Source organism: Branchiostoma belcheri, unplaced genomic scaffold (genome assembly GCF_001625305.1).
Source record: "Branchiostoma belcheri isolate BF01 breed outbred unplaced genomic scaffold, Haploidv18h27 scaffold68, whole genome shotgun sequence".
NCBI lineage: Eukaryota > Metazoa > Chordata > Leptocardii > Amphioxiformes > Branchiostomatidae > Branchiostoma > Branchiostoma belcheri.
Genome location: NW_017804331.1, coordinates 1,255,587 through 1,280,598, shown reverse-complemented (window position 1 = coordinate 1,280,598; position 25,012 = coordinate 1,255,587). Strand labels below are relative to the sequence as shown.

Genomic DNA, 25,012 nt, shown 5'->3' with positions numbered 1-25,012 from the left:
TAAAAAGACATTCTTTATTGATGGTCTGTGTAAGATTGTGTGATGGCATTCACTCATTACACTAACAACATGGTTAAACAAACCCAGGTCTCCAACAAGACATGGCTTTTCAGGAACTGATATAACAACATTGGCGTGATCTAACGCTCTGAACACATGCACACATGAAGGAACACTGCAAGGGATTGGTTGCAGCATGGTCAGAGGGTAGATCAACATTGGAATTATTTAAAAACAAAACTAGTGGTTGTACAGTACATTCAGTGTTAAAAATAGATGCACTTCTGAATTAACAAACACAATTTAAAAACATAAAAAATGCATGTCTGAATAAACAGGTATAAAGTCTTGAGTACATAATATTACCCAGAAAATTATGAATTATGAGACACTGAACACAATCAGGTAGGGAAATGGGTTTTGAACAGATTTGGTATACACTCACGCCATGAAAATAATGATGCTCATTTATAGCAGGTTAGTAGAATGATGAAAACGTACACAAGTTCACCATCAACTTTCTCATACTGCATTCATAGTTCCTGACCTGACTGTACCAAACATCAATAAAGTACATCTTTTGTCAAACATGCACATTTTAACTTTGCACTAAAATATCACACACCTGGATTCAAACTACTTCACTAAACGAAGTTCTTAATAATATCTTGCGTGTCTTTAATTTTGTGGTCCTTTTTTACAATAGCGAAGACAAAAAAATGAAAAGCTGATATGGTGGAAAGCTGATATTTGTACAGGGAAGCATCCTAAAACCATTCAATGAAATACTTTCATGTTCACCAAGGCTTATTTTTGGGGTGGGGGTGGGGTGAGATAGTAATCAGGAAATATGGAATAGATTTTGTTAGATACATTTCTTCTTTCCTATTTGTATATACTTGGATATTTGAGGAGTTATACATCCAAAAGCTCTGGGCTAATGTAGCACACAGGGCTGTTGAAGATCAGTCATGCAGAGAAGCCTCTAGCTCTCAACATTTCCCATGTGCTTGTTTGATCTGTAGTTTTGATTACAATATTGCAATCTCGTTTTATAGTCTTGTGTCCTGATGAAGGAGACACTGAACACCTGACTGTGGTCGATTTTCAGCTGTTACGTTTCAAGTCTTGAGGAAGTATGAACTTCGTATTTGCACTTTTCTTCAGAAAAGGGAGTCAAACCGCTGCACTTCGCTGTATCTCTGGAGGATATCGTACAATTCTACTGCCTGCTTTTACATCGACTTTTTCATGACCATGGAAGACAGGCCAGGTTCTACCGTAATCGGACATTAAAGCAAAGCGGAAACTTTTGGAGGACGAAACTGCTACTCCCATGCACTGTAATTTGGTGAGATAGCCTTCAAAAAATTGTAACTGCATATCTAATGTTCAAGACACAATATATATCGTACATATGCACAACTGGTATGAATGGTGGGTATTCTGGTTCCAGTAGTCCCTAGCTCCTACTGTCAAAACTTACACAATTTACAGTAAAATAAGAAAAAAAAGCTAGTACAAGTTGCTAAATACCTACAAATCTATATAAACTATTCTGAATTGTTTGAAGAATTATTAACATCCAAATATTGATGGCAATTCTTCTTGTACAACACTGTCAGCTACTATACTGCCAGATAAACTTCCTTGAATTCTTTACATGCATGTCAACACATCTATCAATAAATACAAGAAATGCGGATGGTAAAAAAGGTATAACCAATCAACAGAGGCAACGTCGTCTCGCATTGACAAATGCCTAATCCATGCATATAATAATAGTGACATTTTTCCCAATCAGCACTTGTTGTTACTTCTTGATAACCTACTGGTGAGTTAGAAGAATGTTTTGATGTGCGAACCATTCACCCAGTTTGTTACTACTGACAAATCTTCTAAGTTGTCTACCACCATTTTTCCTTGTTTCCTAATGGCACTAATAATAACTAAAAACAGTAGCAGAACCAGAAGACTGGATCAGTAGTATGTCTCCCGTTCTACGAAGCCTGCAGGGAAAAAAATGAGAAGATACCGTAAGTGATTTGCATTCGATGAAACGCAGAGACTGTTAGTGGGTTTCTGTGCCTGATTAATGTATGTGCCAATAATACTGAAATGACTTCATTGCCAGAGAGGGGCCCACTGATGTCAGGGACAGTTGAACATGTGGATTTGTTGTTGCAGTCTTTTCATGGTACAATATATATTATGTATTTATGTACATGCTGTAATCTTGCCTCAGCTAACTAAGGATTATTAGCATTTTAAATGCAAGTGCAGTTGATATGAATAAATGTGGCATTCATAAACATAAAATGATACAATAGTAATGTATCCAAGCCGGCTATTGTTTAACTCCTATTGGGGTTATAACTCACAAATTTCCCTTGTGTGAGTACCCTTACTTAGGATTACTTCTAAACAGCAGAATATAGGAACAAAATACCGTTCCATAGTACCATATAAACTCCTCAAACTCTGCAATAGTCAGTAAATCAAACTCGCTAAGGAGAATATTCTCAACTACCAAGAACCAAGTAATGAAGTAAATATAGCTATACTGAAAAATATGTTGGGGGAAAAGTATGGTAACACATGCTACACTATACACAGAAGACATGTATGTTTGTAACAACTTGATGCAGCTGTATGTGAGTCAACTACATGCAGAGGTGCTCTGGACTTGCGAGTAATGTAAGAAAGAAGAGAAGACCACTAGGAATGAATGCTACCTTCAATACTACATCTTAGTAGTAAGTCTCCTTCTCTATCCAGCCTGGTGAGGGTGAGGAAAGCACAGCAGCAAGTAAGACAGAGTACAGACATGTACGACAGAAGCCACACACAGAGAGCAGGCCTCGAAATTAACTTTTCTTCCTATTGTCCCAGCACTGTGCCAAAAATAAATTTCAGTTGTCCCAAAGTGAGGATGAACCGTCCGAACCTGTTTTTCAGGGGAAGTATTGTATGACTTCAACTTGAAGTCAACTTTATTTTGCTTATGTTCACTCCCAGGCGCACTATAATTTCAGAATAGACAGGAAATTCAGGGGGACTTTTCCGGATCCAAAAGCCGGGACGTGTGCCTGATAAACAAAAGAAGGGCTGACATTCTGATGTTGATTATTTTTCTATTGTCCCCAAAATGTCCCAAAGTGTCTTTTTAGTTGTCCCAGCCTAAATTTTAGTGGTCAGTGGCCATTGGACCAGCTTTAATTTCGAGCCCTGAGAGAGGACCACCACAGGTCACAGGCACATCATCAACACAACAATAGTGAGGTTCGTGAAGTTACACACACACAAACACACACAAAAGGGCTCGAAATACCACCTGCATATGCAGGTTAGTGCTGTGCAGGTATTCCTGACGTCTACCTGCACCTAACCTCCACTGGTCCATGTACTGGGTATATGCAGGTTAGTGCAGGTAAAATTGGGGCTGTGCAGGTATTTCTGATGTCTACCTGCACCTAACCTGCACTGGTCCATGTACTGGGTATATGCAGGTTAGTGCAGGTAAAATTGGAGCTGTGCAGGTATTTCTGATGTCTACCCGCACCTAACCTGCACTGGTCAATGTACTAGGTTTATATACAAATAAGGGTCTGTGTGAATTTCTATTTTCTGCATTGACTGTTTCTGAACAATTTTTAGGACGATCCATACTTCATAAAATCTGAGTGGTGCAGGTAAAATTTGTCTGGTGCACATAATTTTTCAGTGTTACCTGCACCAGTACAAAAAAAGTATTTCGAGCCCCAACACAAAGACCACCGACACTGTCAGGAGGAGAAAAGCAACAGACACACACAAAGCATCACACCACAAACTCTGCAACTTCTAAAAAGCCACTCCTGGCCCGCACATGTAAATATCAATGTTGGTCTTCCCGGAGTCAGTCCTGTGTTGCTGCATAGAGAAACTGCCTACTCATCATACAGCCAAACCTGTACAAGTGACCACCTCTGCAAAATGACCACCTGGCCATTGTGACCACTTTTCGGTGGTCCCGAAGATAAATTTTTTCCATGGACATATGCATTAAGAATCTATAGTGACCACCTGTCCACATAGACGAGATTTTATCGGTTCTATTAGTGGTCTTCTTGTGCAGGTTTGACTGTAAATTCAAACACATGTTCAGCATAGCTGGTGTCTGGTGAATACCAACATTATCTTTCAGACAGCCCAAGAGTACTTAAGGCCACACCAATTTGATTTGTTGGTTCTCAGATTTTTTCAGAAAAATATGAAGCGACAGGGCGAAAAAAAAAAATAAAAACAGATTTGGGCATCCTATGATAGCCGCAAATGCTATGATAGGAATCATGAAGTCAACATACCTGGCTGGTTCGTAATTCAGACAATGAACTTCAAACTACAGCATTGCTAGATGAAAAAACTGTAACAACTGGGGCCAAAACGTGACCATTTTGGAGTTGATTCAGAGGCCGAAATGTTTTTTTTTTTTTGCAAATCAGAAAGAAATGAAGCAGGCGAATCCGTGAACCAACAAATTAAATTGGTGTGACCTAATATGAAATTGAGTGGACGACCCGTTCCACGATTGATACAGAAGCTGGGAGTGAGATGAAATAAATGAAACCATACCTCCAGGGTTACGGCGAAGGATGAACCTACGGCACTCGTCATACACGAAAATAAGGAAGCTGTAAATCCAGGCCGGAAGCCACCAGGATCCACTGAAAACACACAAACACATCAGCTGTAGCACCCAGTTTGGAGTTAAACAGGAAATGTAGATCAAGAGCAACATTATTAATTCATAACCACTTGTTTAACAAGAGCTGACGTTTCAAGACCATCTGTCATCTCCATCAGGTCAATTATGACTGGTTCACTGTGCACTGAAGCTTGGAGTTACTGCTAAAAATGCTTTTGAATCATTTAGACACCTGACAAAATTATTCACAGAGGAACTATAAAGCATCCCTGGTGGAGGTATGCTTTGAACAATCATAGAATCTTACGAAAGTGTCAGAGCAACAAATACTTAGAATACTACAATTTTAGAGGGAAAAATATGTTCCTAATCTTAATCCGGTGTTCATTATATTCTCTCGATTCACTGACATTTAATTTCCGAATAATCTGTCACTTTTTGTGTCTGTTACACAGCTAAGAGGTGATTACTGTACTTACGCCAGAGGGTACATGTGCAGACCCTGGTCCAGTCCAGGGCAGTAGCTCAGGAAGGCAGCCAGAGAGGTCTCCACAAACAGACCGAAGATCAGCCACTTGTTCCTGCGATACAGAAGGTACAGAGTATCAATAAAAATTCTATCATTTCCAGTATCTGCCTCTTCAACTTTTCAAAATCCAAAAAGTGTCTCAGCCCAATGTCACAGTCGGGGTACCAGTGCATACTAGTACTTTATTTGAGGTTACTGCCTGGGCAAATTAGAATAACACCTCAAACAAGCCAGGAAATCAGTGCAAAGGTTGAAAGAGCACCGAAAGCTGAAGGAATTCACAGCATTTAACAATTGCTTCAGACAGTTTTCAAACTTACTAAAAGTCTTGGTGACTGCCAACAACTTTTTCTCCAGGACACATTCTTTTCTTGCTTTTAAAAACTTCACATAAATTTATACATAGGGCACTGGCATAAGCTAGGAGATATTTTAATCTCAAAAAATGCAGTGCCAAACCACATTCAATGCAGTTTAAATGCAAAGCCAACAGCCTGGGTCAACTTTCAAGAGATCAAATAAGCCATAGCGCTGGAAGCAGGAGGGAAGGCTTATTTCTTTAAAAACACATACCTGCTGTATTTTTAGAAAATTGTGGCACAAATGAATGAATGATGCTCAACAGTTGATTGTTGGAAAGAAAGAACCAACAACAGGAGAAGAGAGAGAAGAAAAAGGGAGACATGGTATGCAAAACAGATCAATGATAATGATGATAAAAATTCAAGAGGAATGGAAAAAATCATTTTGTAATTGACAACAGAAAATGGGGGCAAAGTCAAAAGGAAAGTAGAAAATTGAGCAATAATGATAAACAGGGTTCTAGCTAGCGCAGGTAGCGTAGGGGCCCCCTACCCTAAAATTTTCACCCCCTACGCTATAATTTTGACCCCCTACACTAAATTTCCCCCTCTCCCACCCTAATTTTAAATAAAGCATAGGGGCATTGTGACTGTATCAGATCAAATGTGAAAAATTACCAGTCAAGGATACATTGTGCATACCTTAGAAATAACGTTTTTTCCCTTTGGGTATCCCTCAAATAGCCCCTTTTTTTAGCTTCGCTCCCTTGACATGTGGCCAGTACCACTACGTTAAAATTAAATCCTAGCTAGTACCCTGATAAAGCAACAATTTCTAGAATGGCCAATATCTGTCAACAATTTTCGATACTGCAAATTTGTGAAAACTTGGATTATGGCCAAAGATTGAACCCGTGAGACAATTTCATGGCCCGCAATTGAACTGAAAATTTAGGAGCAAAAAACTTGTGAATCAAAAAGAGCTTACCTCATTCCCTGGTGGATGAGTGAGTTGCGGCGAGTCTTGCAGATGACCACGTCAGCCCATTGCACAATCACGATGCTAGCGAAGAAAGCCGTGTGGCAGGTGTACTCAATAATCTTGCGCTGAGCAAACGACTGAAACCAACAAGATAAAAACGTTGATGACGGTTAGACATCCAGGTAAACAATACTCACAGGAAATTCAAACTCTACTACTGGATAAATTTTGGTACCTTTGTGGTACTACAATGTGTCCGTTATAATTTGCCATGCCTTTTTATTTTAAACTCAAACAATGAGTGATTTAAAAAAAAATTCCTTCCAATTGCTATGCTTGTATACAGCGAACAAAAAAATATCAATTACACCCAAAGAACAAACTAAGCATTTTTCTAATCAATCAAAAAAAAATGAAAAATGGTTTATTGATCAATGATGAACATTGCAGCTGAAGGCTTAATTGTGTTCATAGATGTACATTGTTCTAAAATGTTCACGGCTACACAGTCTTACAATGGAATTGAGGCAGTTGTATTGCTTCTGACATTATTTACACGTTACAAAATCATAGTTGTATCTCTCTGATGTCTTTGGCACTCTTTGCCAAATCTACAAGAACCCGGTGCTTTTTTTTTTTTACTCACCCACTCCTGGCCGTAGGAGTCTTCCAAGTCGTTGATGGTTCTGTCCTCCCAGTCGGCGCGGATGCCCAGCAGTTTCCAGGGCAGGAAGCCGTTCTCCGCCATGATGATGAAGTAGACGAAGAAGCCGGAGGTGGCCTGCATGAAGCCGATCTGCCCGTAGGCCATGCTGATGAGGCGCTCGTTCACCAGCCTGTCGTGCTTGGGGTCGCGCGGCTTGCGCTTCATGATGTCGCTCTCGGCTTCCTCGTAGGCCAGAGAGATGGCGGGCACCTGCAGACAAGAGCAGCAACGGTTACATATAGTTGTTATCATGAAAGTTCATCTGTGTTGGAAGTTACACTTTTGGTCCAACACAAAAAACGTCACACTTCAAAGAGGCCACGAGACAAGCCTGGGTCAGTCTACTGAGGAAGACCACAGTGACTGGTCGAAAGCTCTAGGTGAGAGAATTTTTTGTGTTGGACCAAAAGTTTTAACTTTAAACACATATAGTTGTTGTTGTTGTTGGCTTCTTCTTCGAGTTCGAAGATGAAAGGCTGCAGTCACTCAGCCGACAGCAGCAGAGACCTTCACATGCCCGTCCTGCCGTAGGACCTGCAGGTCGAGAATTGGACTACACAGCCACATGAAGGCCTGCAGGGGACTGACTTCAAAAATATAGTGCTGTGTACCTAAACCCACATTTAGGTGCAGGTCTCGATTCAAGTCCAGAGGTTTAGGTTCAGTTCCGGACTCGTAAGACTGGACCTACACCCATGGCATATACAAAATTGCATGTTGGCATCCTTGCAACGTTGTTTGGGCTAACTTGGGCCACATACCATTACGGCCGACACCTGACAATGCCCAATGGCAAATTGAATGTTTTCTTCATTTTGCATCACAGATTTTGCATCTATGGAAAGTTTTAGGTGGTTTGAAAAGAAAAGGGGTATGTGACATGTTTTTTTTTTTTTAATAAGTCCAGAACCGGTTCAGCAAACTGGTACACAGCACTAGTTACATACTTTGCAGACAGACATGACCATGGCTATACCATAACAATTGCCAAAAGTAGTCAGCTCGGAACCAAGAGGTCCTGAGTTCGAACCCTGCCATGCCACCAGTCTTGTGCTCTTAGGAAAGAAACTTTTTTCCTCACTTTCCTGTGAAAATGAATATGCCTGTTGTCCATTCATGCATTTGTCTGCATTGGAGGTGGCATAAAAGAAGTTCAAAACTTGAGTGTGACGTCACCACGTCTTGTAGTAAATTTTAATATAGAAATTGCCGATTTCTTGCCATCTCCTCACAAATGAACTGGAAAATAATGACAGCTTTCCATAGATGTACTCACTGACCGAAGGAGTTAATGATATGATATGAATCTTTATTGCATGACTATTGTTCTTGCCCAGATGGGCTAAATGCACAAGAGGACACGCAGTATGCAAAACATGAGTATTGCATACTGGGACGCTATATTCTAATGCTAATTGCTACGAATGTATACATTATAACAATACTATATACTACCTATCATCTACTGTTAGTTGCCCTTTCTTCTCTCTTTTTGAAACATTTGGAAACATAATTACATAGTTTGTCTGCTATACAAAATGTAGACTCACCAGATCAGTTCCCAAGTCGATGCAGAGGATGGTGACAGTTCCCAGGGGCAGGGGAATGTCGGCAAGGATGAACAACAGGAAGGGGGTGATCTCTGGAATATTACTGGTCAGGGTGTAGGCAATGGACTTCTTCAAGTTGTCGAAGATGAGACGCCCTGCAGGAAGACATAAGAAGGGTTACAAATGATGGCCGCTAGTCCGAATTCTGCTTTAATATAGGCATCCAGTAGGGTAGTGGGGTGTAAGGGCAGAGCATTCAGCTCAGGATCAAGAGGTCCCGGGTTCGAATCCTGCCATTTCACCAACAATGTATCATTAGGAAAGGCACTTTAAACAACTTTCCCCACTTCATTCAGGTGTTAATGAGTATGCCAGAATGACCATTATCATGATCGTGGGCATTAAGAGGAAAAAAAAAACATTGTAAAAAGTATATGACATATACAAGTTACAACCATGAAAGTGGTCAGGTAGAAGGTACAGATAAATGTTCAGTTTGCCATTGCCTAAACATTTTATATGAATTATAGATTCCTCCCAGTTCTTTAAGTTAACAGCCCATGACAGATTACAAGACACCCAAGACTACCAGCTAATATCAACAGTGCAACCTTTAGCATTGACAGTGTGCAAAATACATGGTTGCCCAGTTGCCCCGGGCAACCAAATTTTACTTAGAATGCCCCCCCCCCCAAATCATGTCCACTTGGCTTGAACCACTGTATCCAGCAGATGCTTTTAAATTTTAGGTATGAATGGCTATTGCTAGTATCAGTTAACTAAAGGCTGTTAAAAATATTGTCAAAAATTCTGATGGGCAACCTAATTTTTGCTGTAGGTTGTCCACTGGGCAACCTGGTTCAAAAAAGTACACTTACATCTAGAAGTTAAAAAATTAACATCCTATGTTAACTGAAAATCAAGGTTGCTCACCCTCCTCTACTCCTGTCACAATGGATGCGAAGTTGTCGTCCAACAGAATCATGTCAGCAGCTTGCTTGCTCACGTCACTTCCAGCAATACCCATGGCCACACCTGTAAGATTGGACACCTCAGTCAGCCTTTTGATGTTTATCTATTCATTTAAAATGCAACAGTACATTACACTGACTTACTTACTTATTTAGTGTCTGTACACTTGAAGAAGCCACACAGGCGAAACCGGTTGTGTGACAGGCTGAATAAAAGTTCTAAACAGGAACTATGTGGCTCCAGATGTCTTACTGAGGGACGACTGTGTGTGCAAGATGTCGGTTAGCTTGAGGAATGAATCCCCTCTACTATATATTACACTGACTTACAGTAAGCTGGGCTGACATTCATAAGTCAACAATTATACATACGGGAAAACGGGTAACATTACATAGTGTTTGGTGTTAACAGGTTGGACTGTGAAACTTTTGGAGGCCAAAATAGGTACTTTAGGTCTTGTAGGTAAAAATTCAATCCACTTTCATTAAATATGAAACCTAAACCATAGGTTTCAAATCTCAGATTGTCTAATGTAGCAATTAATATGTCTTTCAAAATCAGGTACAAAAATGGGGTCTATTTTTTTTCTGTGGGTGCAATAGTGCACCCAAATATTTTTGTAGGTTTACGTATGTAAAGATGTTAAATGTATAGTAGTATACGACATATTCTTCACATCTAGGTGTGGGAAAAGTAATGAAATCATTGATATAGTACTTTTCTCTATTAGAAATGAAACATAAATAGTTTTGGCTAACATTCTACTTATTTAATCTTATATGGTGCACCCAAACATTTTTGTGTACCCAATTTTTTGGGTGACCAGTGCACCTATTCCCAAGAATGAATTTCGAGCCCTGCAAAGTCTCAAGGCTGTGAACAAAACATGTCTTTACTAACCGATATCAGCCTTCTTGACCCATATAGATAAAATAAAACATAGAAATAGAAATACACATACTAACAATAGTTAAAAATATGACTATGAGTACAGATGGACCCAGATATTGCAGAAGAATCTGTTGCGGAAGATTACATCGGATTTGAGAACAGATTGGATGATGTTATTTGAGGAGTTGTACAAACAAAATATGAAATAACAGCATTGTTTACTGACCGATATCGGCCTTCTTGAGGGCAGGCGAGTCGTTCACACCGTCCCCAGTCACGGCCACGATCTGTCCCGCACGCTGGCAGCCCTCCACGATGATCAGCTTCTGCTGGGGGGACGTGCGGGCAAACACGATCTCGGTGTGGTTATTCAGTACTGCGTCCAGGTCCTCCGATGTCATGTCCCTCAGCTCACTTCCGTGGACGACACACGCATGCGCCTCTCTGGAAAGCACAGAAATAATTTCATCAGGTTGGTGAACAGGGCTTGAATTACTGGGTACATGTGCACCCAAATGTGGAGCTGAGCACCTAACTTTTTTTCTATGGATGCACCAGTGCACCCAAACATTTTTAAAGGTTTACATATGTAAAGATATTAAATGTATACTGGTATACAACATATTCTTGACATGTAGGTGTCAGAAAAGTTATAAAATCTTTAAGATTATTTGAAATGGTGCACCCAAAAAAATTTGGGTACACCAATTTTTTTAGGTTGGATGCACCAGTGCACCTATTCCCTAAAATGAATTTCGAGCCCTGCTATACTAGTACAGTGACAAGGCGATTCTCTGACGTACTTTGGGTCCACCTCATTTTCAGGGATGCCAAGACGAGCTGCGATGTCCTCCACCGTCTCATTACCCTCCGAGATGATTCCCACGCCCTTGGCAATGGCCTTGGCTGTGATGGGATGGTCGCCAGTCACCATGATTACCTATAATAGACAACAGAATATCTTTGTTTGCAAAGCAATACACCAATGATAATGAAAAATAGTTCTCAAAGCTTAAACGTGTATTATATAAAATCACTTGTGTTACATGAAGCCGCGCAATACATTTCAGAATTTTCAATGCCAGTGCAAAACTGTAGGTGCTTGTTCTATTGACTCTTCATCTTAGAGAAACCATATATAAAACACAGCTGTCTGAAATCAAGGACAAAATGAGAGTCATCCTTTGAGTTCATGAATGAATGAATGAATTTCTATAAAACATTGCAGACTTCTGGCTGAAAAACGTTTGACTTACATACATTAAAGACACACACAACTCGCTTCCACAGATAACTTAAAATATTACAAAGAGTTAAAATAATACAAGGGGTAATATAAACATTGGAGATTGTGGTTGGTTTAGCCGTTAAACATGTCATTTGTCCCTATTAAGCAGTTTTAGCAGAGATGGTACGGGGCTATTTTGATACCAAACGGTGCGTTAAGGTGCAAGAGTCATTTTGTCGGAGTTCCTACCTTGATACCGGCGCTACGGCACTTTCCGACAGCGTCTGGCACGGCGGCACGGGGCGGGTCGATCATGGACATCAGGCCCACGAAGCAGAATCCCTCCAGCGGGAAGTTCACGTCTTCGGTGTCAAACTCGTACCCTCGGGGGAATTTGTCCTCGGGGAGGAAGTAGTGGCAGAAACCTGGGCAGCAAAAATCGCACAAGAAAGGTAAGTTTTTAAACTGTGGACTATGCAAGGTTTGGTTTCACCCAGGATCTTTGTCTCTTTGTATATAATTGTGTGTTTGTTTTCACGACTGTATTTTTAAATGTGTGTGCCCAGGGATGTCTGAAAAATAGATCCATACATCTGAGACATACTCTGGAAACTTGAATCATACCAAGCACACGCTCTCCCAGCCCTCCCAGTTCCAGGTAGGCGTTGTTGAAGGCCTCGCGCATGTCGTCATCCATGGGAGCCTCTTTGCCCTCCAGCATGATGGTGGTGCAGCGGTCCAGGATGCGCTCCGGAGCTCCCTTCATCACCAGCAGGTAGCGCTGGTCACTCTGATCTTCTTGTGTGTGGATGGAAAGCTGAAGAATAGATGAGAAGGAATTATTAGGCATTTATGGCAAGGCTAGAGACGCAAAATAACCTTGTTATCACTTGCTAAAGCCAGAAAGTCACCCTGCTTTTCTGAAAACTCTCCAGTGTCACTGACGAAAGGTGGTGGATGCTACCTGAAACGTCTGACCGTTTCCAAAATCATATCCTGTTGCTTGAGTTTTTAGGCATAGTCACCCTACAGACACCAAAATTCAAAGTGACTTCGCACAAATGCATGTAATGCTGCTGTTTTTCACTCAGCATTAGAAGCCAGACTGCCACGACGAAATGCTGTCAGTTTTGCGCTGAGGAAAGAATGAACTTATCATTTGAACTACTTCTTGTCTCTCTTATCGTAGCTATTGCCTCCGGAAGATTGTTCCAAAGTTGATACTAGCATGCCTAAAAGTCACGTGTCCACAGCACTTGGATCATAAAGCTGATGAAGACTGAGCGATTCAGTCGAAAATTTTGGGTGAGTTGATTTCGTTTTTGAGTTGGAGAACAATTTAATTTTCTTCATCAACTGTTGACACAAATGTAGTTCACACAGGATGTTGTACCTGGTATTTGTTGGTTGAGTTGAATGGAATCTCAGCGATCTTCTCATTCTTTGCCCTCATGGCAGTCACCCCGCCCAAGGAAAGTTCCACGCACTTCAGCAGAGCCGATTCAGAAGCATCTCCACTTGTTTCCCTGGAAATGGATTCACATTAAACACATGTCAAAAAATAAAATTATGTATTGTGATTGCAAGTAGCTTGTCATAACTACATGTGCAAAATCTGATAGAATCGAATTCACTACTTCTTAATTTAATGCACAATAAAACATTCCTTCAGAGGACATTAAGCACACACCACTAAGTAAGATTGAAGAAAAATTACTAGTAGGTTCATCTGTGTTGGTAGTTACAAGTTCAAACTTGCCACGTAACAAGCCTCACTGGGTCAGTCTAATATGGAAGACCAGAGTGACTGGTCGAAAGCTCTAGGTAAGAGAACTTCTTTGTGTTCGACCCGAAGTTTTAACTTTAAACTTTGAAGAAAATTGCTGTGAGATTTACTTTCATAAAATAAGCAATATCATATTATATGTAATGTTTATTATTGATAGAAGTGAATTCAGTTCTTCTAAATGAACAAACAATTAGATTACAATTACATTTAGCAGGAGGACAAGTTAGTGATACCGCTAAGATTGAAGACACTGTGGTAGGGTTGATGGTTAAGATTTGAATTCATACAAAAAGCATTATCGTATCCAGCGGTAGAAATACTTTCTTTCAACATTCTGCAATAATGAAGACGAGTCAAAATTTGGTTCTATAATTTGGAAACACTTTCTGCAAATACACAAGCCTCTATATTACAACCTTCTCAACTTAACGATGCAAAATTGCAGATTGTGGGCTTATTGATATTTGATATTACCTCTTAAGGATAGGCACTCCCTCCTGGTCAGCCTTGAACGCAGCCCTGTTACAGAGAGCAGCGACGCGAGCCAGGGAGAGCCAGGTTGGGTTGTTCTTGTCGTATGAAGCACCTGTAAGTAGTTGTAAACATTGTTTAGAGACTCAGACATCCAGACTGTTCTGCGATTGAAAAGGTTTTAAGAGTCCGAACGCAAATTTTAAGTACCATAGTGTATGCACAATCACAGACTGTCTTGTGCCCAAACTGTCAAAATCAGGCTGATAAGCCACACTAGATGTTGAACGCAGCCACAACATCAGACTTAGAGTGAGCTACCATTAACTTTAAATCATCGTCATGTGTGTAGTTTACTTTGCCATGGCCCATTGGAGGCAAAAAAGCAGATAAAGATTATCAAGTATAGCTGATAGCTCGACAAGAGGGCACAAGTATAAACTCAAAGTACCACTAGCTAAGAAGAGGGTCAGAGGACAGTCATTCAGCGTTAGAACTGTGAAGGACTGGAATTCTTTGCCACAAGCAGTAGTGGAAGCGAAAACAGTCAATGAGTTTAAAAACCGACTGGATAAGACCTGGGCCAATATTATGTACATCTCAAGTACAAACTGGAGGGAAGATCAGGACCCACAGGCTAAAGCCTACCAATCCAAAGATGGTTTGCAGGTATGCAGGTAAGTATCAAGTGTAAAGCAATGTTGAAGTTCCTACCGGACTGATCTTCTGTGGTATCTGCGTCTGCGATCTGGTTGTCGAACCACATGTGGGCCACGGTCATCCGGTTCTGTGTCAGGGTCCCGGTCTTGTCGGAGCAGATGGTGGACGTGCTGCCCAGCGTTTCCACAGCCTCCAGGTTACGAACCAGGCAGTTCTTCTTTGCCATTCTCTTTGCGGTCAGTGTGAGACATACCTGCAACAGTAGAATGTAACTGTGAATACTGAGAAAGGTAAAGCAGTGCATGATCAACTGAGGTGAAGCATGATACATTTTGTACTTCAAAGTCAACCCTACTCTTTTCAATGTGTGTTGGGTTCTTTTAAGTACACTTAGGTCAGGAGCAAAAATTAGAAAATAATACGCCATGAAAGCTACACCACATTACAAACTCAACATTTAGTGAAATTGATTGTGGCAAGTCCTTTTTTTACTTTTTACTTAAAAAACATACTTACAAAACCCCTAAAAGTGTCCGTTTCCATTCTATCAAACTGAAGGAGGAATTAATAGATCTTTCATATCACTTCTGTACAACTCCTGAAATAACATCATCCAATCTGTTCTCAAATCCGATGTAATCTTCCTCAACAGATTCTTAAGCAATAGTCATATCTTTAACTGTTGTTGCTATGTGTATTTCTATTTGTATGTTTTCTTTTATATGGGCCATGGATGCCTGAAATAAAGGACAAAGAAATAATCGTACCGTCACTGTAGCCAGCAGACCCTCGGGCACATTGGCGACGATGATACCGATGAGGAACACGACAGCATCCAGTAACTCATATCCCAAGCTCACAGCAATGATAAAGAAGGTCACACCTAAGGGGACAAAGTAACAGTTATAGGTCAGGTCTCGAAATTGTTTTGGGTAATAGGTGCACTGGTGGACCCAAACTAAAAAAATTGGGCGTACAAAAAATGTTTTGGGTGCACCATATAAAATACAATAAGTAGAATGTCAGCAAAAACTAATTATGTTTCATTTCTAAATAAATGTACTATAACAATGATTTTATTATTTCATTGATCCTTAGATATTAAGAATAGGCTGGACACTACTATACATTTAACATCTTTACATACGTAAACCGATATATTTGGGTGCACTGGTGCACCAACAGAAAATAAATTGGGTGCACAGCTCCAAATTTGGTTGCACTAAGGTGCACATGCACCCAGTATTTCCAGCCCTGGAGTGTTAAGGCAAGTGTATGTACGTTTAATGTGTTAATAGGTTTGTAATGACATGTATTTGTAACTTTTATGACTCCAGGAAGAAAATTGCAGCATATGATTGTATAAACTCACTGGTGGAGGTCTTATCAAATAAACAAATGAACCCACCCAGGAACACGGCTACGCCGGTGATGATGTGGATGAAATGGGCGATCTCTTTGGCAATCGGGGTGTCTCCTACGTCCAGTCCACTGGCCAGGATGGCGATACGGCCCATCACAGTTTGGTCACCGGTGTTGATCACAATACCCTTTGCATTGCCTGGAGGTAATAAAGAGAGAAACTTATGTTTCATAGCGCAAATCAAAATATTTGGAATTGCATATTTCAAGCACTGACAGGGAAAGACAGGGTACATGTAGTAAAATCATTCTTTATTTGCAAATAAGAAAAAGACAGAGAGCCCAAGTCATTGGACACATAACAGTTATTGCACAACATTCCTTAAAATCATTAGAAGATTTTGTTAAAACTTGAACTAGATATCAGATAAAAAGAGTGATGATTCAAAAGTTGTCACAGAATTCTTTACCTTCCACAGCGAAGGTGGAGAAGAAGGCGATATTTCTTGTCTCCAAGGGGTTGTCGTTGGTGAATTCAGGAGACCGACTCTGGGGCTCGGATTCTCCAGTGAGTGAAGAGTTGTCAACCTGTGGGAAAACAATGACAGTTATTAGTTAAGATTCATTAAGAATTTTTTTTACATTGCCTGGGTTGAAACAATCCTGGCTAATCATTGGTTTACAGCAACTGCAAGGTTCTAGCTACATGTAGAAGTCCTGATGGTGGAAAGAAGATGCCAGTGTACTCTTGTTTAAATGACTGGAGGTTGTTGTCAGTGATTAGGCTGACCGCATTGTCTGGGAGACTGTTCCAGATATGTACTGCAGCATGTATGAAAGTACATCTCTCAATGCCATTGAACGGCAAAGCTTGAACAGTGCATGATGTTTCTCACCTTAAATCCACGGGCCTCGATAATACGGACGTCAGCAGGAATACGATCTCCGCCCTTCAGTTGAACAAGGTCTCCCACCACGACGTTTTCAGTGTCCACGCTAAGGGGCTCTCCACTCCGAATAACCAAAGCTTGCTAGAAAACAAAAATTAAAATTGCAAATCAGTGAAAAGAGGAACACAAAACTATGCCCATTAGTTATATCACTTACATAGATTAACTTAATTGAGATTGCAACAAGACAATAAAATGTGGACACTAGGCAGCTACTGAACGTATCAAAGCTACTAGCTACACAGATTATACTGTAATTCACTTATGTTCACAGTAGCAAAATTTCACCGTCTGAGAAATATGGACATGTTCACGGAACTATACATTCACGGTGACGACAGGTGCAGGAACAAGAAAGTCCAGGAATTATTTGTTAAGTGTAATGATAAGTTTACAGTACAGAGGTGACAGTGAAAACAGTGAACATAAAAGTACAGTGTGTGGTTAACTGACATTAACGTCTATTGTAGAATTCAAAAAGGGTTGGAGTGTCATATGACTAATCTGATTCCCCACTATTACAGACTTTCTTACCTCAGGAACCATGCCTTTGAAGCTGTCCATGATTTTGGAGCTCTTAGCTTCCTGGTAGTACGAGAAGCAGCCGGTCACAATAACCACCACGGCCAACACAACTCCCAGGTACAGCTGAGGGGTGGGAGAGATCAATAAATATCAGCGGTAGAAATACTTTTTTCAGTGTTCTGCATAGTGCTGCATACCTAAACCAACATTTAGGTTCAGGTCCGGATTCAAGTCCAGAGGTTTAGGTTCAGTTATGAGTCCGGACCTAAACCCATGGCATATACACATACATATATTTTGGCATATACAAAATTGCATGTTGGCAACCTTGCAATGTTATCTGAGTGAAACTTTGGCCACATAACATGGAGGGCGACACTTGACGATGCCCAATGGCATTTATGTTTTCTTCATTTTGCAGCAAAGATTTTGCAATCTACGGAAGGTTTTAGGTGGTTTGGAAAGAAAAGGGGTATGTGAAATGGTCTTTTATGGTAATAAGTCCGGACTTGGTTCTTGACTTTTAGTTTTTTTTGGACTTGAACCTAAACATTCTTACAAGGATCCGAGTACATTGAACCGGTATGCACCACTAGTTCTGCAATATTGCAGAATGTCAAAATTCTGTTCTGCAATTCTGAAATACTTTCTGCAAATACACACTAAATCTTATATGTTGGCAAACATTTTACATGCAACTTGAATAATTATACTGACACAATTGAACCCCTAGCTTGATTTATTCAGTCTGCAAATTACTTCTGCGACAATCAAAATTTCTCTGCAAATGGGTATCTCTAACACTGAATATCCTCAGTAATTTGTATCCACACAGGTGACACAAGACGTCATTAAACTAAGCTTAGTCTACCGGCAAATTTTAGCACTCCAAATGCAGCAAATAGTGCTCCAGGGGGTCGAGATTTCTAAATTTTAATAGGGGAGCATCACTCACTCACTCACTATCCGTGTTTAGATTATACTGCTGAGCATGCCTACTACAATTTACAAAAAAAAATTCAGGCTGTCTAGAACACTGGATACAGCAGTGCAAAACATGGTAAATCACTAATAATAGATATCTAAGAGGTAAAATTCAACAAGACACAAGAGATTATACTGAGCCCAGACAATTAATACTTTATCAGACATAGTTTTAGACATAGCTATCTTTTCAGACAATTACCTTTTGTCATGTAGATTTTGAAGTTATTTTTGTACTCTGTTTGAATGTTCTTTTATCTTTATATTTGCAATTACCCTTCGGGCGGGAATTTGCAATAAACCTATATTAATATTGCATTATTTATTGCCAAAATATAGCTTACATTGTCATCTTGGACTTCATCCTGCGTTGCCTTCTGGATGCCATAAGCCAAGAAACAGAGAATGGCTCCGATCCACAGCAGGGTGGAGAAACCTCCAAACAGCTGCTTACAGAACTTGACCCATTCCGGTGTTTTTGGAGGTGGAGTTAGACAGTTTGGTCCGTCGCGTTCAAACACTTCCTGAGCCATGGCCCTGGTCAAGCCCTGAAAGAAGATTAGAGCAATATGGTTACACATTGCTGTGCAGCAAATTAACTTGCAAAATTTGCTGTTGCTACATGTATATGTTGTTGAAACAGCAGCTACAGGAGAGATTTGGAATTTTTTAATAAATGCAGAAGATGTAGCTACCTGTGAAAGTTTGGAAAGTCACAGTATCAATATGACAACACATGTACATGCAGGTAATACATTAGGACAGAAAAATTTAGTATGCTTTAATATACTTACAACTTCTGTGCTGGTGTTGTATCTTGCACAGAGTTCCTCCACAGGGATCTTGTGGTCATCCTACAATAAAGAGAGTTTGTTATATTTCAGCACAAAATTTGTATATAACATACAACATCGTCAGTTCTTTCTACTACATGTATATTCCTTAACTTTAGTTCACTCTGTTCTGTCTATTGCACTTCTAATTGTACTTTTAAAAACACCAGTTCTCCTAGAGCACGCTGTACAACAAAAGAAGGAGAAAAGAGTAGTGCATGAGCATCAAGAGACAAGTCACTTTTCACATACCATTTCCATCTCCTGTTTCAGATCTTCCAGCTTCTCCTTCTTGTCCTTTTCGGTCTCCTTGCCCTTGCCCTTGCCCTTGCCTTTGCCGGAGGCGGGCTTCGGGGTCCCGTCTGGATTTCGGCCATCGTCGGGAACTGCAGGCGTAACTGCAACACGATAGCTATCTGTCCTTTGCTGTAACCAAAAAAAGATATGAAACAGCTTTAATTTCCCCATCCTTTCTTGATAGCAAGACTGTTACCAAGTATTCAAAATTCCAGTCAGCTTCACAAATATTTGCATTTAATCGTCAATGAAGATTCAAACTGCAAAATTCAGAGATAACTGTTAAGCTTTTATGTTACTCAGGTACACATACATAATTTATAAAGAGACTAAAATTCAAACATAGGACCAATGTTTTTCTTTCATTATAGTTTATACCAAAGAAATGTGAAGTCTGTGTGTTTTGGAGGACTTGTATTGTCCTCCTGCAGTTGACTAATCAGAAGGTCACACCAGCTGGTATGTTATGCCAACGGGTGGTTTGACCGGTTATACAGATACAAATACTGGCCATGGCGTTGATTTTTCTTCACCCCGTGACAAACAAGTTAACAGTCAGAATGGTTCTACATTTTGTAAGTCCTATTAATAAGCATTCATAACGCAATTTGCCCACATGGTATAACTTTGATGACATTTTCATGAGATGAACAATCAGTTAAAACTTTCTCTGAACTTTCTCATATTCATGTCTTTCTACCTTCATTTTAAGACATTAAAAAAAAAACTTTCTATCTTACATTTTACCCTTCAAGTCCTTGACATTCTGTGCCCATAAACATATATTGCAACACGATGATATGGTGTTCTATTCTTCTATCTTGAAATATTAGTTACTATCAGCTTAGCATAGTGGTTACTATGGTATGTTGGCAAGATCTGCAAACAAACTCTCTCATAAAATCATAAAAATTGTTGTCATAAATCGTTCCTTTGTTTAATGAACATGTTAACTTCTCTGTAGCCATGAAGTTAGTCCCCAGTCTACAAGCAGGCAAGTGGCTTCTAAACTCTGGACTTTCCAAACTTGTCATACAGGAAGTCACTGTACTTTTCTGAGAAAAGCAAATGCTACGGATAGGGTCTGCAGGTCAAATACAATGTAAATTTCCTGCTCCAAGTTTTCCACCCACATGGATGACACAGGCTTTTAGCTAGGGAGTGTCTTGGGTGTCTTTTGGACGCCCTGCACTGAAAATAAGAATTTGGACACCCTACTTTTTTGGTAGGACACCCTAAAGACACCCTATTTTTCCCACTCCCAACCCCTGCCATGCACACATGCCTCCCTTCAGCCTTACTATATATATACAAAACTGATGTAACAAAGGAAAAACTTGGCTGCAGTCTGTATTCCTCAAAATGTGCACCTCAAAATGAAAGAAGTAGTGTTTGAGAGCATTACGAATTTCAAAAAGCCCCCTAAAAAGCTTGTAATTGTGTCGCACACCACGCGACTTCGGTGTGCATAGCACACAATTAAAAATGTGGACATGCAACAAAAAAATCCTAGCTAAAAGCCTGATGTTATCTAGTCATAGACTCATACAGCTTTGTGTTTCCCTTGCTGGTCAGGGATCTTGAAGTTCATTCACATTGGTTACTTGAAGTATGAAAGAAATTCCAGCAAACAACGGGAATTTCTAATTGAGAGACATGGACTGTGGTGGTTTTTGCCATACAGACCAACCATCTGCAATTTAAGGATCATTAGTCAGTGATAATTAGATTAAATATAGCCCTAGACTAGAGTGCTACCATCATCTCTCGATATGGAAGGATGTCTACTAACTAGATTAAGATATAGCCACTGTCCAGACAGATTCTTATGGATCTAGGCACCTAATTTTGCAGTGCATTTGGGTGAATGCATAAGCCAAAACTTATGTCAATCTAGACCAAAAATCACCACCTTTTTTATTACAAAAATGTGTGCAGGTTTAACACTGGATGGTACAATCATTTCCAAATAATGCAAAACCTCTTGGTGCTTTAATACATAATCTTCAACAGTTCACTTTGAGTTTAACAAATTCCAAACAGAAATTCTGTATTGTCTTTGAGTAGCAAAATATGAAGATAAAATGAAAAGACTGCAGTTTTCGTGAAACGCACATGCAAATTTCACGTGTATTCAGCTGTTCAAGCATAAAAATGAGGTCAAAAGGGCAACACTGCATAATGTCTTCAAGGGTAAATGTGCTTTACCCTTGGGTGTATATTTTTTTCAGTACATTTTGTATGATAAATGTTAATTATGTTCTGAAAAGATGTGAATAATTATATAACTTACTAAATTCTTCCTTGATTAGATTAGACACTGCATGATTAATTACATATGCTAATTACAAGCATGTACATGTCAAGCTTGGTGCATAGTACTCTTCTTGTAGCAAGTACACGTAACAAAATTACTGACAAGAATAGAATACTAGTATTGCCCACAAATCACTTGAAACACATGACGAATCTTGGTGATTTATCCACAAAGGGTAGTTTGTACTCAAAATGCTGGTGAACGAAACTCAACTAAGCTTCTACAAAGTACCAACCAAGGTGAAACTACCCTGCTTTTCTACTCTTCAGCCAAGCAGTTTTGCTGCTGGGTCACCCAAGAAGCAGGTGGAATAACCACTAACATTGTGATTAGCATATGAATTACAAGCAGAATTCCATCAGGAATACTTGCTAGATTAGTTCGTAGATAATGAGGGACCATGTAAAACAAAATACGAAATAATCTCTAGTACTAGCCTCGGTGGTCATGAATACAAAAGCTTTGGTTTGGTTTTCCTTCAATGCCAACGATCATGATAATGATCATTCTGGCATACTCATTTTCACCTGAGCGAAGTGAGGAATGTCGTGTGAAGTGCCTTTCCCAAGAGCACAAGGTTGGTGACTTGGCAGGACTCAAACCCAGGACCTCTGGGTTCTGAGCCGAATGCTCTGCCGTTACACCACACAACCCCACAAGCTTGAGGGGACTGCATTTTCTTCTTGCCTTTCAGTAAGTTAATGATTATACATTAGAAAGTTACACTCAGTGACAGATCATCATGACAGTGCAATAGCCCTGAGACTGCTTCCTACTCTTTTTGGGTACAGTAGAAATTTTCTTGAGAGGCCACAGACAAGCGTAAATCCCCTTTATCATCCCAGTATTATGTTAATTCATTAACTCGAAGAAAACTCATGGAATGCAAGTTTCAGATAAAGCACTGATTCTTCTGAATATTTGCCAATACATATATCATGCCTTCACAAAAAAACACTGTTTAATCCAAAAATTGAGCTTGAAGACTTTACAAATTCTTCAACTTATGACCTTTCTAAGCAAACTGACATGTAGTGTGTTAGGGTTATGTAACTGAACAAATATACATGTGCTAAATAGACATGCTGCAAACCATGTGCTTGTATAAAAGGCCCCAAACCTTTCTACATACTTAGTAACTAAGTAGGTTTGGTTAATGTACTACCTGTAGTTCATGGATTTATGAAAAAAATAAACCATTTACATAATGCAGTGCTGATTAATTATGAATGAGGCAAATGCTGCGTTTTAAATCAAAAGACATGTCTTCATCTGGGCATGCGTACCCGGTGACCTCACAGACAACGCGCCTCAAAAAAATGGCTTCAGGACTGTTTGTTCAGGCTTTTAACTGAACAAATGCAAAAACAACTTCAAGTCCGTATCCTTTACACGAATACAACTATCTAGCAACCCAAAGACATGTCCATGGCCGTTGTGTCATGACCGGAATGGAATGACCTTGGAAAAACACGAGAATCGAAGGCCTGGCGGACATCTTTCCCTCCATGCATGGATATGCAACAGAGCATGGCACGACATCCAAACCCCCAATTTAAGACTTTCATACCTGAAATTGTGCCATATGAGAGTCTCTTCCGTTGACTATTGCACGGATAAATTATAACAATAGTTACCGAGAACTAGGACATTTAACCCAACGAATGACGGGGTTAACATGCGATTTTGTGTCATGTATGAAGGTGACCCGACCAACGCTGGCCGACATATTTGCTTTCGCCACCGCCCACTTTACCGGCGTCGCTACCATACGCGAACCAACGAACCTTTACCGGCAAAAACGATCAGCGGTCACATTCACTAGTTTCTCATGAAGGTAATCTGACCAAACATGCCCGTAATAAATATCTAAAAAAGGAAAAAGAACGTACCGGATCCTCCTCCTTCATGGGAGACGCCATCTTTCCCTAGAACAAGGGCGAGATGTGACGCGTGAGCACGTGACACGGACCTGCCAATCACCGCGGACCCCGGGCGCAGAGGCTTGTGGGTCAGATGACGTCAGGGCAAACTTCAAGCAGATGTCTGGAGGCAAAGCGTGTCGGAGGGAACTAGCCATCTAGCCTCTACCAGGCTTCGGGAGGCGGCTGGAAGGAGTAGAAATCGGCCAAATAGAGAGATAGCATGCCAGGGAGTTGGTCTGGGGAGCAGCAAACTGTTCTCTCTAGCAGACCAACTCCCCCGGCATGCTATCTTTCTATTTAGCCGATTTCTACTTTTTCTAGCCGCCTCCTGAAGCCTGGTAGAGGCTACTAGTCATCTAGAGATCTAGAGAGAGTCCTAGAGAGATCTAGAGAGAGCCGCCCAGACGACCGACTCTCTCTAGATTCCTAGATGTCCAGTTCCAACTGTAATGCTTTTGTTGCCATCCGCTTGGAGATTACACAAATGTATTTGCACATGGTATTAACGTTAATATTAAAGTTAATAGATGAACCGATGAAAGCTCCTTGGATGAACCAAACTCTTTGATATGATATTGAAAGCAGTGGCAGCAGGTAATCTCCAAGCAGATGCTACGGTGGCAACACAGTATCCATTGGCTTGAACTGTCTTGCCACCGTAGCATCTACTTGGATATTAGTCAACAGGTAGAAAAGTGTGGAAGAGTCTTAATACAGTAAGGCTGACATTATTCTAGTCTCCACCAGACTCCTTTGCAGGCAGAATAAATAGTAGAAATCGGCTAAGGGGAACTCATCATTGGCCAGAGGAGTTGGCCGGCAGGCAAGCTGGACCCTCTATGATCCTCTATGGCCGGCCAACTCCTCTGGAGACTAACATTATTTTATTATACGGGCCCTTCGCCTCCAGATGCCAGAGTGAGAGAGATACTAGTGATCACTATTAAATGTCTCATTTCAAGGTTACAGTGAACTCCACTATAAGGCCACACCAATTTAATTTCTTGGTTAACGGATTCGCCCGCTTCATTTTTTTCTGATTTGCAAATAAA

The 25,012-nt window shown here is 40.3% G+C and overlaps 1 protein-coding gene across 2 annotated transcripts; it reads right to left on the bottom strand.

Moving 5' to 3' along the window:
- LOC109484030 (sodium/potassium-transporting ATPase subunit alpha-3-like) lies at positions 1 to 24,050 on the bottom strand. 2 transcript variants are annotated; one of them, XM_019787202.1, is made up of 24 exons: positions 23,928 to 24,050; positions 19,674 to 19,847; positions 19,383 to 19,442; positions 18,933 to 19,136; positions 17,614 to 17,727; positions 17,026 to 17,160; positions 16,600 to 16,717; positions 16,176 to 16,328; positions 15,535 to 15,650; positions 14,822 to 15,020; positions 14,111 to 14,222; positions 13,241 to 13,373; positions 12,472 to 12,664; positions 12,097 to 12,272; positions 11,423 to 11,559; positions 10,846 to 11,063; positions 9,690 to 9,791; positions 8,757 to 8,911; positions 7,147 to 7,416; positions 6,507 to 6,637; positions 5,167 to 5,268; positions 4,615 to 4,706; positions 2,736 to 2,779; positions 1,990 to 2,009 (listed from the first exon to the last, which is right to left on the bottom strand). In XM_019787202.1, the coding sequence occupies exons 1-23, from the start codon at positions 23,955 to 23,957 to the stop codon at positions 2,751 to 2,753; spliced, it is 3,153 nt and encodes a 1,050-aa protein (XP_019642761.1). In that variant the 5' UTR covers positions 23,958 to 24,050; the 3' UTR covers positions 1,990 to 2,009; positions 2,736 to 2,750. The 2 variants fall into 2 exon arrangements, with proteins under 2 accessions (XP_019642760.1, XP_019642761.1); XM_019787201.1 differs by lacking the exon at positions 2,736 to 2,779 and having other exon boundaries at positions 1 to 2,009.
- Between the last annotated feature and the right edge of the window lie 962 nt (positions 24,051 to 25,012).

Bases quoted from the DNA above. Each gene is read 5' to 3' on its own strand.
- LOC109484030 (XM_019787201.1), bottom strand. From the start codon at position 23,957: ATGGCGTCTCCCATGAAGGAGGAGGATCCG. The intron at 6,638-7,146 runs GTGAGTAAAAAA...TGTTGGTTTCAG, and splicing joins ACTCCTACGGCCAGGAGTGG to TCGTTTGCTCAGCGCAAGAT. The intron at 2,010-4,614 runs GTATGGTTTCAT...TTTTCCCTGCAG, and splicing joins CCTTCGCCGTAACCCTGGAG to GCTTCGTAGAACGGGAGACA.